Source organism: Solea solea, chromosome 14 (genome assembly GCF_958295425.1).
Source record: "Solea solea chromosome 14, fSolSol10.1, whole genome shotgun sequence".
Classification (NCBI taxonomy): domain Eukaryota; kingdom Metazoa; phylum Chordata; class Actinopteri; order Pleuronectiformes; family Soleidae; genus Solea; species Solea solea.
Genome location: NC_081147.1, coordinates 15,313,004 through 15,326,413, shown reverse-complemented (window position 1 = coordinate 15,326,413; position 13,410 = coordinate 15,313,004). Strand labels below are relative to the sequence as shown.

Sequence of the window (13,410 nt, the reverse complement as noted above, 5' to 3'; positions counted from 1 at the left end):
ATTGTAGGGAGTAACTGTCAGGGTTAATGAAGCCCTGAAGGTCAGACATGTCACCATGTCCTCTGATAAGGCTTTTTCATATACATTGAAAGACTGTTTTTTTAGATCTTATTTACTATAGATATTAAAGGTATCTTTGAATACGTCTCAACTCGGTACTCGGCGACACGCGGCTGTTATTTGAGTCCAGATGTGATGTAAAGGGCTTCGTCTTTGATAACGAGCCGTGACACTTGTGCCCACATCCACTTCCGAGACCTGAGAGACTAAGTTTCCTTCAAAAACACTTAAGAGAATTAGTTCCTTCGTCACGATTTATGTGGAATTACAAATGTGTAGCTGGTTTAAAAAATGACTCAAATGACTTAAATCCACTGTGGGCCTTCAGCTGCTGGACGTTAAGAAGAGAAAAAAGTGCATGAGAATGAGAACATGTGGGGATTAGGTCCTCGGGAATGTGGTTTAATCGTTGTGGTGTCACGGACGACAAAAACTTGCCCCACAAAACTTTTCATAAAATCCGCTCGTCTGCTTCATTTTTGAGAAGCGGTGACTCAGAACTCAGTGATGAGTCAGATGACATCACAATTGAATCATTGGTGTAAACAAATAAACATTCATTATCGGATGATGTGTGTGTTGCGAATCCTCTGGTGTGATTTTATACACTGAATTTTCACACGAGTTACACTGAGAATGAGATTTAAAAAAAACTGATCACACGTGAGAGGGTACAACTGTTTGATGAACAACAAGAACTCTATAAGAGATAGTATAGATAATATATATAGAGAAATAATAGAAAGAATAGATAATAGATATATTATGCTTGATCGTCAAAGAAAATAAAGTGATGTAACCATGTGTAATATCCATATTACACTATAGTTGAAAGCATATTTAATGTTTATATGCTTTTATCAATAATTCCAAAATGAATTTTCAGGATCATGTCAATCAGGTGACCTGAGAAAGATTGACAGCTCAGCACTTCCTCTGGGCTTTGTCTACAGAGCAGGTCACATGCTTCAATCATCTATTTTCTACATGGGAACATAACTTACCACATTGTCATTATGCTCCACTGAAGATGAAATGAAACTATAGCAACGGAGACGAGACCTCCTCAGTACAACGTTTAACGACGTTATAATTCAAGCCAGTGGAGTCAGGTTGGGTACCTTCAATCGGCAAACTATAAGCAGTGAATTTAAAGATTTTTTGTTTTTGTTTATTTGTTCAGTATTTTGCATTTACTGTCATTGTCACTTCCCTGTGATTTCCCCTCAGGCGGTGCAGTGTTACAATTTGGATGAAAATGGAATCGAGATGGTCTCCTGTGCTTCATTTCAGCAGCACAGCACGGTCCCAAGAGTTATTTTTCTACATCATGCATAAAGCTTGACCAAATGGGGCATATAAAACTCCCTGTGACACCAAACCTGAGTGTCCAATCTCTCCACTTTAGGTGACATTGAATTAGATTATGGTCCTCATGCTATCTGTCCTCAAGTGACAGGTGTAAAAACAAACAAAAAAACGAATTGCTGTCAAACAATCCATATTAGCACTTTTCAGAATCTGTTGTTTATGAACGTTAGCTCCGCACACTGTTAGTATTCAGGATGTCCCTTTGCATCCAGCCACCAGGCCAAGTACTCATTAGAGCGTTCATTTTGACTTTGACTTTGACCTTGTTCCCTGTTAGTTTTGCATCAGCCTGTTTATTTGTGCAATTGCTCTGTTTTACTACCACCAAAAACATCTCTGTTTATTATCTGTAAACATTTCTGTTGGCACATAATACTCTCACACATGCTCTCTTTTATGATGATTTATTCACTGATTTTTTTTTTCTTTCCTCATTACTAGTTGGAGGTCAATTTATTATAAGTAAATATATGATATAATAGATATAAACTATTACAAAGATAAAATCAACAAGGCAATGGTTACAAAACAAACTGTAGGTTAACAACACAGACATGATTGGCCATTGGATTGTGGGATTGATCAAGGTTTTTTTTAATCAATATATATGCCAAAGAAGTAGCAGGTTTTAGTCCTTTAAAAACTATTTTGTCACAGAAAAGCAGACAAATATTTCTCTTTTTTCTTTGCGTTGCAATACTGTGTTTTACTGTTACTGTTGTGAGATGAGCTGTCGGCCTCGCACACGTCTGACATCAGTGGCTGAAGTGACGGATCATTTTTGAATCTATAAATGCCACTTTTTCACTTGATCACCCACTCCCAAAAATATCTGTGTACGCCACGGCTATCGTCAGCTCAGATTAAATAACTTTATTTTTCCATTAGGAACTTCATTTTTGCAAAAGCACCCGTGTGTCATCACATATCATCGCGGCAACATCCATCCATCCATCTTCTACCGCTTTGTCCTCCACATGAGGGTCGTTGGGGGTGCTGTGTGCTGCAAACTCAGCTGACATAGGGTGAAAGGCGGGGCACACCCTGGACACTTTGCCTGTCCATCACAAACAACACTCACACAGCGGGCCACATCCGGCACAATTCTGTTCAACCCACGAGATAATAAGTCTTTCCTGCTCTTTTCCTCTCTCCACTGACTCACTGATAAGTACCACAATTATCAAGTTACCATGTCAGGAAAATAAATAGTCCACATTGAATGTGGACTTTGAAAACACAGAGTCGGAACTAGAGGGGGGGTTATGAGGGGGTCATTTGGCTCCCTCTCTTTTAGCTTTATGCATCTAGTAAAAAATTACAGCAAATTATTAAGAAGTGTGGAAATGGACAATGGAAAATCATCTGTTGTGAACTTTTGTTAATCTGGCCCTCGACTTGGACAACTTGGACACAGTTTTTAATTTTGGCCACCTCTGTAATTGCGTTTGACACGCCTGATTTAGAGTGTCCAATTTTCAACCCAACATATAAAATACGATTTCCAGAGAGTAAACACAGTGCATTATCTGTTAAAATTGTGAAATAAAGCAAAATATATAATATAGGTAATGATGAAGTACGTTAATATACAGTATATGTAATAAGAGGACACTCCACCCATTGGAGAGAAATCAGAACCAGAAAGATTCTTAATTTCATTATACTCAGGTACAAGAAAACTTTACAAGCTTCCCTCAAAGTATTAAAAGTAATATAGAAAAATATGTCAAAGATTGTCTGTGACATATGTCTGGAGGCCACAGCACTGGGATGTGATCATCCTGAACTGCTTGATGACTGGCGGTGGTTCCGGCAGAGAGTAAACGGGGCGTGTGCTGTCCGTGGTAATGCTGATTGCTTTCTTCCTCAGTCAACACAGTGTCAAGGTTTGGGACCTCCATCCCAGTGATGTGCTGAGCAACCACAGTAAGAGGCTTCACTGCAGCAGAATTAAGCATCTCAAAATTCACACATAACAAACTCCATTTGCCGGTTCTGCTTCTCTGACCCGCCTCTGTCCAGTAGACACCCATCAGCCTGCGTGGTCACAGATTACAGAGTGTGTCATTGGGTTCTGGTCCACCATCAGCTCCCCCCTGTCTCTGGACATGGCACATCCTGTCAGTCAAATGAAACCTGTTAGGATTATTATTCTCTCGCCTCACAGCCTCATAAAAGAACAGGTGAGTGAAACTGAAACCGTTTGGAATGGGACGGCAAAGTGAAGTAGGGCATGTGACAGCCACGCTCTGAACAGCTGACAAGCATGGCATGGATGTGGACAGCAAGACCAAATCATTCAGGGGGTGGTTGTTGGACACTTTTCAAACAGCGTCCCAATCTCACTTTATCAGACCTCATCTGTCTTTCATGGTCTTGTGGTGACAGGTGACACCTGTTGGTTCAGTATGACGTTTTACCGTAACCCTCTTTCTTTCTACCTGTCACTCTCACACTGTGCTGTTGTCTCATCACATTTCCATGAGATCGGACTTTCTCTCTCTCTCTCTGCTCTGACCATCTGGTCCAGTTTCTTTTGGGAGACAGAGGCCCTGTGCCATTTTGTTCTGTCTAGCAACAAAGGTTCCTTCCTCCACAATCACACAAGACCACAGAATGATCTTTAGATACAACTTGAATCCTGATAAAGAACGATTTGTTCATCACCATTCCACGTGAATGATTTTGCATCTTTAGTTTGTACATCATACTGTATTATTCTTCCATTACATGTATTTGACAGATGTATGGAAATCGAAATATCAAAATTAAATATATACTTTTACAACAATATTCTGCTACAGATTAAAGGAGTGTGACACATAGACCACTATTTAAATTATAGAAATAAAAAGGTCAAATTAGCAAATATCATAAAAGCCTGACGACATTACAACAAATGCATTTATTCATCATTTCGTCGCACCCGTGACGTTGTCATCATTATGACAGTTTCAAAACATCATTCAACCAACTGTTCACTTCCGACACAACTTTATTTATAGCCCTTTGAAGAGTTGCACAAATCCTAGATTTGCCTGTCTCCGAGTAGTAATGACGCTGACTGCACGCTCCGAACAATGACAAAGTCTGTTTTCTGGACACAATGGATTTTTCCCCCTGAGGATATTTGTTCACTAATTATTTATTTAAATATTATTCATTCTCTGCTCAATGTGATAAGACGGCAGATGTGACCAATGACGCCGTGTAGCAGAGAGTGTCGGCTAACTCATTTGTCAGTGTCACAAAAGAGCCCACTGTCACAGATAAGGAAGGGATAAACACTTGTCACTAACTCCATTCTTTTTAAGACTTTAGGACAAACTCATCCTCACACTGGCTGATGATTCTGCTCTCATACTCATCCGTCCATCCATTATCTTTACAATGTGTCTGTTTATGGGAGGAGCTAGTGCCAATCCCAGCAGACAATGTCAGAAACATATGACACAGACCACTCAAACTCAAACGCACACCTCCAGCTGCTTTTATTGTTGTTGTGGGTTTGTTAGTAATTATAATCAGATTTCTCATTTACAGTATTTAATAGTATTCTCTTTTGTGACACTTTTATTTAATTGAATAGCTATAGTTTGATTTGCATATTTGACTTTTTGTTATTGAGTTATGTGTGGGCACCACATGAGTTACTGCGGTTTGATAATTGTTAAGGGACCAGAATGCACCTGGGTGGGCTGATGGTTTTTTTACCCGAATAAGAAAGACAGACGGAATCCCTTTGTTCTTTTTTCTTTTATGCCTTCAGGCGTGAACTCAATTCATTCTCTGATTCTGCTTTAAAAGTGCCAGCAACTTGAAGATAAAACATGGTTTCCAAACTCTTAAAAATGAGTTTTTGTGTTGCGTAACATGCCCCAGCAGGTTCTGCCTCAGGTGAATGGTTTTGTTATTCTCTCTGCATTTGAGAATATTTGATCTGATACAGCTCAGAGAAAAAATCTTATTTAGCTTTATTTCTTGTGTTACAAGTTTGATGTATACAGATTTAGACGAAGTGGATTGAAGTTGAGAAGAAATTTGACTTCTCAACTGAGACACAATAAATTTGGCGTTGACGTCGCGCCCAGTTCCTGCCTCTGGCCTCTGCTGTAAATGGAATGCACCATAATGCATCCCCGGTGTTGACGTTGTTTCTGGCATGCTCCCGACTCCCTGCGGCCGGTACGAACCAGGCTTTAGATGTCACTGATTATTACACACTAGATTACAGCTGGCAGACACTTTTAAAGACAAAACTAAATCCATCGTTTAGCATCGCTACAGCTCACCAACCTTCACAATCTACAGCATTTCTGATTTTAACAAAGCGTTGAAATGGCACCGTTTTGGAAACGTGTTCGTTTGTTTCAGGAAAAGGCTGTATGTTTGTGATGCATATGGACTGTGGCGCTCAAATGTTTGAAGAACAAACAGAAGGCATTACAAAATTTGGTTGATCAAGTGAATTCTAGGTTGTGTATTTTGATTGCTTTTAAAACAAACTCCTTCTATTTCAAGTAGCTATTCACAGATCTCTGCAAACATGTCTGTCTGATGCCAGCTGGCCCGACATTAGACACGACCATGGTTCCCAGTGCAAGCAACTGCTAACAAGTGCAGTCATGCTCTTGTTCACCTTTGAAAACGGGCATGTTCTGCTCCAGATGAAGTAGTTTGTCTTTAATCTGTATCCATGTATGGGCAGCAGAACGTTTAAAGATTCTTCGGGGATTTGAAACATCAGCTCTCGCTCTCGGTGAACTTGAATCACCTTTTCTGGCTGAATTAGGTTTGATGTAATTTTGTGTCCTCAGAACCAGACAACTGGTCACATGAGACTGATGAGAACATTATCGTCCACGGTTTATTTACCCAATATAACCAAACTAAAATATGAGCCCCCAAACAGTATATGATATTATTGATCTTTACAGGGTGAAATGACTGCAGCATCTGAGCATTTAATACCTCCTTTCATCCAATTTACATTTCCTTTAAAAACAAACACAAGTTACTGAACAGTATGTGTTATCTCTCCCTGGAATATTGCCGACCCACGGCACAAATTTGGAAAATAAATATAAACATGACTTCTTTTTTTTATCACAATTGCACTGGTCTCTCTTATCTACTCAAAACACCAATATGTGTATATGAATTTATGTCACAGCTCTTTATCGAAAGGAAGCAGCTTCGTGATGACCAGCGCCACATAAACACTCAAAGTCTGGGCTTATAATAGAAGGGTGAGTTAATGTTATGTAGTACTGGGTTCATGAGAAGTGTGAATGTTCTTACAGACACAGAAATGCATTGCTTTTCTTCCCCCTACAGCCACTGTGTGTTTATATCATTAAAACACAAGCGTTTCTATGACAATGTGTTTCTGCTTCATGGCCACTGGCTCACAGAGTATCAGAGATGCATCCCCAGGGATCAGAAGTCATGTCAGCATCTGTCTGAAGGATGTCTCTTCCTCTTCTCTTCACACTTCACTGTCTGGGAGCTTTCTATGAAGCACACGCAGATGTGCTCTCACAATAATGTCTACAATCTACACAACATGAGTGCATCCTAGTGGTGATAGTTGATATTACACACTGTTAGAAAAAAACATGTTTTTGTTTGTTTTTGTTTTTACATGGGGGATAGCTAAGCTTAGGGACGCACAGTAAAGACATGTGCATCTTGTTCTCTTTGCGTGTTTATCTCAGGGGGGAAAAATGCAAAAAATAAGTATCAAAATCGTCTGTTTTAAATTGGTTGAGTGGGCATGACTGTTACAAACTAGAACTCCAAAACATTCAATCACACTCACTTACTTTACAACATTATTTGGGGTGAGTTTTAAGGCTTAATATAAACAATGAGGCATAAAAAAACTGAATAAATTTGAAAGGAAAATGTTTCAAACGTTCAGGCCACCCATCCTTTTTCTAACACTTTATCATCCCAATGAGCGTTGCAGGGCTGCTGGTGCCAATCCCAGCTGACATAGGATTAATATTTAGTCATAAAGAATTTCAATATCCAATGTATAATTATACAATATTCATATCAGTATCATATCTGTCTAAACTCAAAATAGTGAAAACACTCAGGTAATTATATAAATGGTGACTCTGATCTATACAAAGAACATAGCAGAATAATAGTATCACAGCAGTGCACACTTGTTTGAAAAAACATTGTAACTCATTGTAAATCTAGAATTGTGTTCTATTATGTACCAGTTTGGCAGAAGGGAGCCCAGATAAAGCTATAACACCTGAAAGCAAATAGGAAGTTGTGTTACCACCTAATCCCAAATACAGCTGTTTAATTTTTTTTTTTTTTCCTGATCACTGGACTGTTTATATGACTTCAAAATAAAAGCCTTATGTCATTTTGATTAATTTCTGGTTTTAAATGGTCAGCTGTGTTGTATGCACAGTGTGTATTGTGTGTGATGTATGAGGTGATTGTGTACATTAAGCCAGAGTTCATTTGTTGCAAAACAAGCAATAAATATACTGTTTAAGTTCCATTAAGCAGATCAGAGTTTGAATCAATGTGTGTGGGGAAAAATCAATAAAAGACTGGCAAATTAATTGAACAATGGATTTTCTACATGTTCTATACCTGTTTCCATAGATTTCTATCAGCACTGACCCACTGAGTGTAATACATAGCAAGAACCTTGAACATTATAACGCTTTGTTGAATTTATAGAGTAAACAAGCTATATTTTTCCACAGCTGGGAAGAAGAAGAAGACAGTCCAGCAGGTGGCGATGTTTGGCCGCTTGTGCTGTGTAATCTGGCCACAGAAGGAGAGAAACAGGAATCGCTAGACGTCACACAACGCGTCATACGTTCCTGTCATTCGGTTTCTAGCATTGTTGACTAAAAACATGTGCCTTTTGGATTTATTGAATTAAACCAGCTGTGTCACGTTAACCTGAGGAAAAATAATACACCCGAACTCCAACTTCTCGGCGGCAGCAGGTCCATGTACGAGAAGATATCAACAAGGAAATGCTAAGGTTGACTGTCATGGGCCTGCTAGTAAACTGGTTGCAACGATTAGCCGCAGAAAGTTGTTGTCATCTGGAGTTTAAGGAGGAGAAATGGATGATGTGATCTGCCTCAGCTCTGGCGAATCTGATGTGGAAATCGTCGAGTCGTCGACGGAGACTGAGCCGCTGCTCCTCACGTCTTTACGGGTTGACGTCAATGCTGCGAGCGACCGTTTCCCACCGGTGAGATAACAAATAAACTTGTGCTTAACGCTTAATCTCTGAAATCCTCTCATAATGCTGCCGTGAAAGTGAGATAAATGTGCTTCTACAAAGGCAACGGCATGTTTCTATAGTGCAGATCAAAGGCACACGCTGGAATTCTTGTGACGGAATATGTTATTATTATTATTATTATTATTATTATTATTATTGTTGTTCTTGTTCACAATTCTTTGGTCACTGTCTAGCTGACATTGTCAACCAATTTCAGCAATTCATACAGTAAAACGTCGGGTTTAGGGAGATTCTCTGGATTATTTTTAGTTTTTCTTTTTCTTGAATGATTTCCTCTTTTTTTGCTTTGTTTTGTACAAAGCAAAACATGCACACATCAGTGAACTACACAGACAGACACACTACGAGAGGACACACGGTTTTCAAAGTCAGTCAGTACATGTGTTGAGTTTGTAAATAAATCATCCAAACAAACATACCATAGAAGACTCCAGTGTCAGAGCGGTACTCACTTAGTAAAGATGACAGACAAGGTTTGTGACCCAAATTACTATATAAATCATAAAAAATAAATAAAAAATAAATTGTACTTAATATCATGTTGGGGAATGGCAACCCTAAAAAAATTCTCTGACAGAAATGTTTTGCTGATGAAAATACACTGCTGCCCAGAAGAAAAACATGACAGTAATTTCACATTGCTAATTCATTGAGTATCTTGAGTTTAGGGTGTTTGTTTGGACATGTTTAAATTTACCTGGAGGAAAACATGATGCTCATAGACTGGAGTAGTAGTGCACTTCAGCCTCTGGTGACGGAAATGAGTATTACAAAAACAAACACTGATGTGTGTTTGTCTCTTACAGTCCCTGAAGGTAAATATGTTTACTGACGTTTGAATATTTGAGTCATATTATTAGCTTGTTTGATCATATTAGAAAAGCAGCCATATTATTTAATGACCTGTTTTTTTCTGTTTACTTTTCCCTCTTCTAGTGTTTTATTCACCACCCAGATTCAAGAAGGACTTCTCCTCATGTGAAAATACATAAAAACACTCAGACATCAGAATGGTCATCATGCCACTCATCCTCCACAAGACTGAACCCCTCGGACCTTAAACCAATACCACACAAATGCCCTGTATCCCATGACCTAAAGAGCCAAGTCCATCAAACACCCACATCCAGAGATAAACCAGCTGAAAACATATTTGACTGTGAGTTGGATACGTTAAAGGTTGAAAGGGCCTCAAAAAGTCCTGGCTTATCGTGCTGCAGCGTTCGTGGTCAATCTCCTACAATAATGTTGAACAGTGAGAACAGGGATGAGGCATATTGTGAGTTTATAGAAATGAACAGTCCACCATCTTCGGTCTGGCATGATGAGAATGATGACGGTAATGAAGAGAGCAGATTTGATTTGGACTTCAGGGCAGCCAGTCAAGAGGACAGACATTTTGTGTGCCCTGTTACACTGAGGAAAATAATGTCTAGACCATGCCGAGCTCTGGTAAGAGGTTATTCTCCATTTCTTTATATTTGTAGTTCTTTGTAGCATTCATTACAAACGGGACATGACAACTGCTCTCTTATGATTATCTTCTTTTTAAGACTGGTGTGGAAGACGACAGTTTTGGACCTCCTCAAGTGTTGTGTCGTCAAAACCTGAGCTTGGTTTACATTGCTATGGAAGAAAACTACCCAGAAGGCACTTTGCAGCTCTTGTCTGATCTCCTCCAGCCTGGTTATTATCCACCTAAAGATATCACGACCCATCTCCTGCACAACATTCTGCTCAACCCACAGTATCCCCATCAACTGTGCGTGCAAGCATTCAACTTGTTGATGAGGACACAGAGGTGATGGAACCATCAAAATGAATAATAGTGTATTATTTATAGCTTTTCATGGGAATTTTAATCTCTCCTTTACATTTTCTGTTCTGTCCTCACATCTTCAGACACCACATAGCTGATAAAAACACAGTTCCATGGGAGTGGGAGATGGTGACCACAGTCATGGCCAATCAGGTACTTCCCCCAGCCAGCAAAATATGAGAATATAGAGGAAAGATAGGTAATTTTGACAAATTTACAAAATTCATTAGGCTCAAATTGTGAAAGAAAGATGGAGAAGACTTAACACAGCAGTTTAAATCTTCTGTCATAAATACAAGATCTTGGTGAAAATTGAGCATGGATTGAAATAAAATTGTGTCTTTGCATAAGCTTATCAAAACTGTGCCATGGCAAATGCATGCCGCAATCAAGCTAAAAATGTTAGATTTTTTGGGGCAGAGTAGTTTATGTGTTAACTGTTCTGTTCCCACAATATGAATTACACATTTTTTCATGTATGATAATCTGCAAATTTGTAAGCAACAAAAGTCCTCCCCAAAAGAGAGTTGCATTATTTACAATATAAGGCCACTTTTTGAAAATGCTGAGGTATTTCTTTTTTCACTGTGGTCTGCCTTACTATGCAGACCTAGTTACAGCTGAACATCTTTTTCTTATTTCAATAAACTTATATATGATGACCTACTTGTTTTGTTAGGACTCCACAAAGAGACGTCGGTGGGAAGTCGTGCGCATGTTTCTGGACTATGTTGTACAAACATTGGAGGATGACTTTCATGCCAAACTCTCAATGTCTGCTCTCCCTCAGTCAATAACCAAATGTGTATTGTCATGTGATCAGCAGTTTCCTCAAGTCAGGTGAGTTGGTTAACCAGGAAATAACTTTGGACTCAGTATACTGTTTAATTTTACAATACTATGCCTACTACACCGAGTGAAAATGATTGTTATTGTTGTCATTCTTGTTTCTAATTTTTACTTTACCCTAATATGTATAAATGGAGTGTTTGTTTTTCAGGAATGTCACCAAGTGGCTTTTTTCTGCTATTATGAATTCTGTGAAGTTTGGAGAGAGTAAAGAAACAACCCGAGAGAGAGATGAACAAACCAGGTGAATAATTATAATGTAATGTGATAATCTAGTGTATGTATTTAGCCTCATTCACATTATGTACATGCAACATGTCTGTCTATGTGCACAAACCCTGTTTTGGGGCCTTTCTCTCCCACAGAATGGTGTCCATCTTTCAGAGGATGCTGTCTCTGGCTGTGGAGGTCGACTGCTCTCCAACTCTCAGCTCTTTGAAGCTGTCTCAGGAGCTCTTCCATGTGGTCATCAGCAATGTGCCTTTGCGAGCCTACAGGTGAGGACAGATGAAAAGCTTTCCAGGTTTCAATATTCACAGGGGAAAGTCTGACACATTTTCTTTTATTCAATATGGTTATATATTTTTTTTTGATGTTGCTTGTTTGAAAAACCATACACCTTTATGTGGATGCTTCACATTCTTACTTTGTTTTTAGATTTTATTGCATGAATTTACCCTGATTATTAGCTATTGCTAGATTGCAAGATAACTCAGTTATTCTTACAGTAGCCCAATAGGCAAGGCAGCTTGATTTGTATAGCACATTTCATACACAGGGGGAACTCAATGTGCTCTAATAAGATCAGAAAATACAGAAAAATTGAAAGAGAGAATGAAAACAAAAAGCTAGTTTAAAACAGACCATATCACGTTATACTATGAATTATAAAAGGCTACACCAGTCCATGAAATGTGATTGTTAAAAAGCAGATGTACCATTATTTTGCTTTTCATATACCAGTTTAAAATAATATTATTACTCCAGTGGCACAATGTGCTGTTTTCCAAGCCATCGTTGACTGATGCCTTTCCACGTCCCAGGATGTTGTTGCTGGAGAGTCTGCAGGTCAACCAGCTGAGAAGTAAGCTGCTGGAACTACTGTTGGACTATTCATGCCCACAGAAAATTTTTCTGCCCATGTCACTTAGTCTGCTGCTTCACTTTATGAAGAACTGCACTCTGGCACCAGATCCCATGGTGAATATAAGACTTGTTTGATTTCTCATTTTCACATCTTAACCTTTTCTTTTTGTTACCTTAACCTTAGCCTTCTCACGTGTAGTGATACTATTCTGAGAAATGTATAAATAAGGAATTTAAGATACTTTATTTGTGTGAACTTAAATGTATTGGTAGTTTGCAGCGAGAAACTATGATAATGTAATGGAGCTGATTTTATTATTCAGGATGGTACTGAAAGGTGGCAAAGGTGGGAAGAGTTGGTCCATCTTCTGTGGATGTTGCTACTCAGCTACAACAAAGCAATGAGAGGTGACGTGTTTCCTCATACCTAAACACACATACAGACATACATACATGACAGTACGTTTCACAGCATTTTTGAGCGATGGCATATTTGGGATATGGTGGTGGGGATGTAAATAAATGTAACACGACTCTGATGTATTCCTTACTTCTTTCATCTTTTATGCCTAGGCTATCTGTGCAGCTCAGTCAGTGAACAAAGAGGTAGTCGTGACAAGACTGTCTACAGGCCACATGATAAGGTATCCAAGTCAGCCATTCATGAAGCTGTAAATGCCTTCCAGTCCAGATCCCAGGCTGACATTGGTAATTCGTTACCTCCCCATGTGGAGGAGTCCCTCACCTATCTACAGGATCACCTGCTAGATATCTGTCAGTGCTGAATATAAAAATCTAACATGTATGTGCATTTTCTCTTGGAAGACCTGTAAAGCATTGAATTGTTTGTTTTGTGTTGTTCGTTCATTATTTAATTATATTGTACATGTTTGTGTTTTTAATAAATGTTGAGTCTTCGTCATCA

The 13,410-nt window shown here is 38.9% G+C and overlaps 1 protein-coding gene across 2 annotated transcripts; it reads left to right on the top strand.

The window, feature by feature from the left end:
* The first annotated feature begins 8,262 nt into the window (after nt 1-8,262).
* simc1 (SUMO interacting motifs containing 1) lies at nt 8,263-13,407 on the top strand. Of its 2 annotated transcripts, none has more exons than XM_058649324.1 (10): nt 8,263-8,677; nt 9,668-10,183; nt 10,285-10,532; nt 10,634-10,703; nt 11,230-11,390; nt 11,551-11,643; nt 11,765-11,896; nt 12,443-12,599; nt 12,809-12,893; nt 13,059-13,407. In XM_058649324.1, exons 1-10 carry the CDS (start codon nt 8,546-8,548, stop codon nt 13,268-13,270), a joined length of 1,806 nt encoding a protein of 601 aa, XP_058505307.1. In that variant the 5' UTR covers nt 8,263-8,545; the 3' UTR covers nt 13,271-13,407. The 2 variants fall into 2 exon arrangements, with proteins under 2 accessions (XP_058505307.1, XP_058505308.1); XM_058649325.1 differs by lacking the exon at nt 8,263-8,677 and adding an exon at nt 9,314-9,546.
* Nucleotides 13,408-13,410: the final 3 nt, after the last annotated feature.

Excerpts from the sequence above, each read along its gene's own strand:
- simc1 (XM_058649324.1), top strand. The coding sequence starts at position 8,546 with ATGGATGATGTGATCTGCCTCAGCTCTGGCGAATCTGATGTGGAAATC. Across the intron at positions 10,184-10,284 it reads CTAGACCATGCCGAGCTCTG|ACTGGTGTGGAAGACGACAG; the intron begins GTAAGAGGTTAT and ends CTTCTTTTTAAG. Across the intron at positions 11,644-11,764 it reads GAGAGAGATGAACAAACCAG|AATGGTGTCCATCTTTCAGA; the intron begins GTGAATAATTAT and ends TCTCTCCCACAG.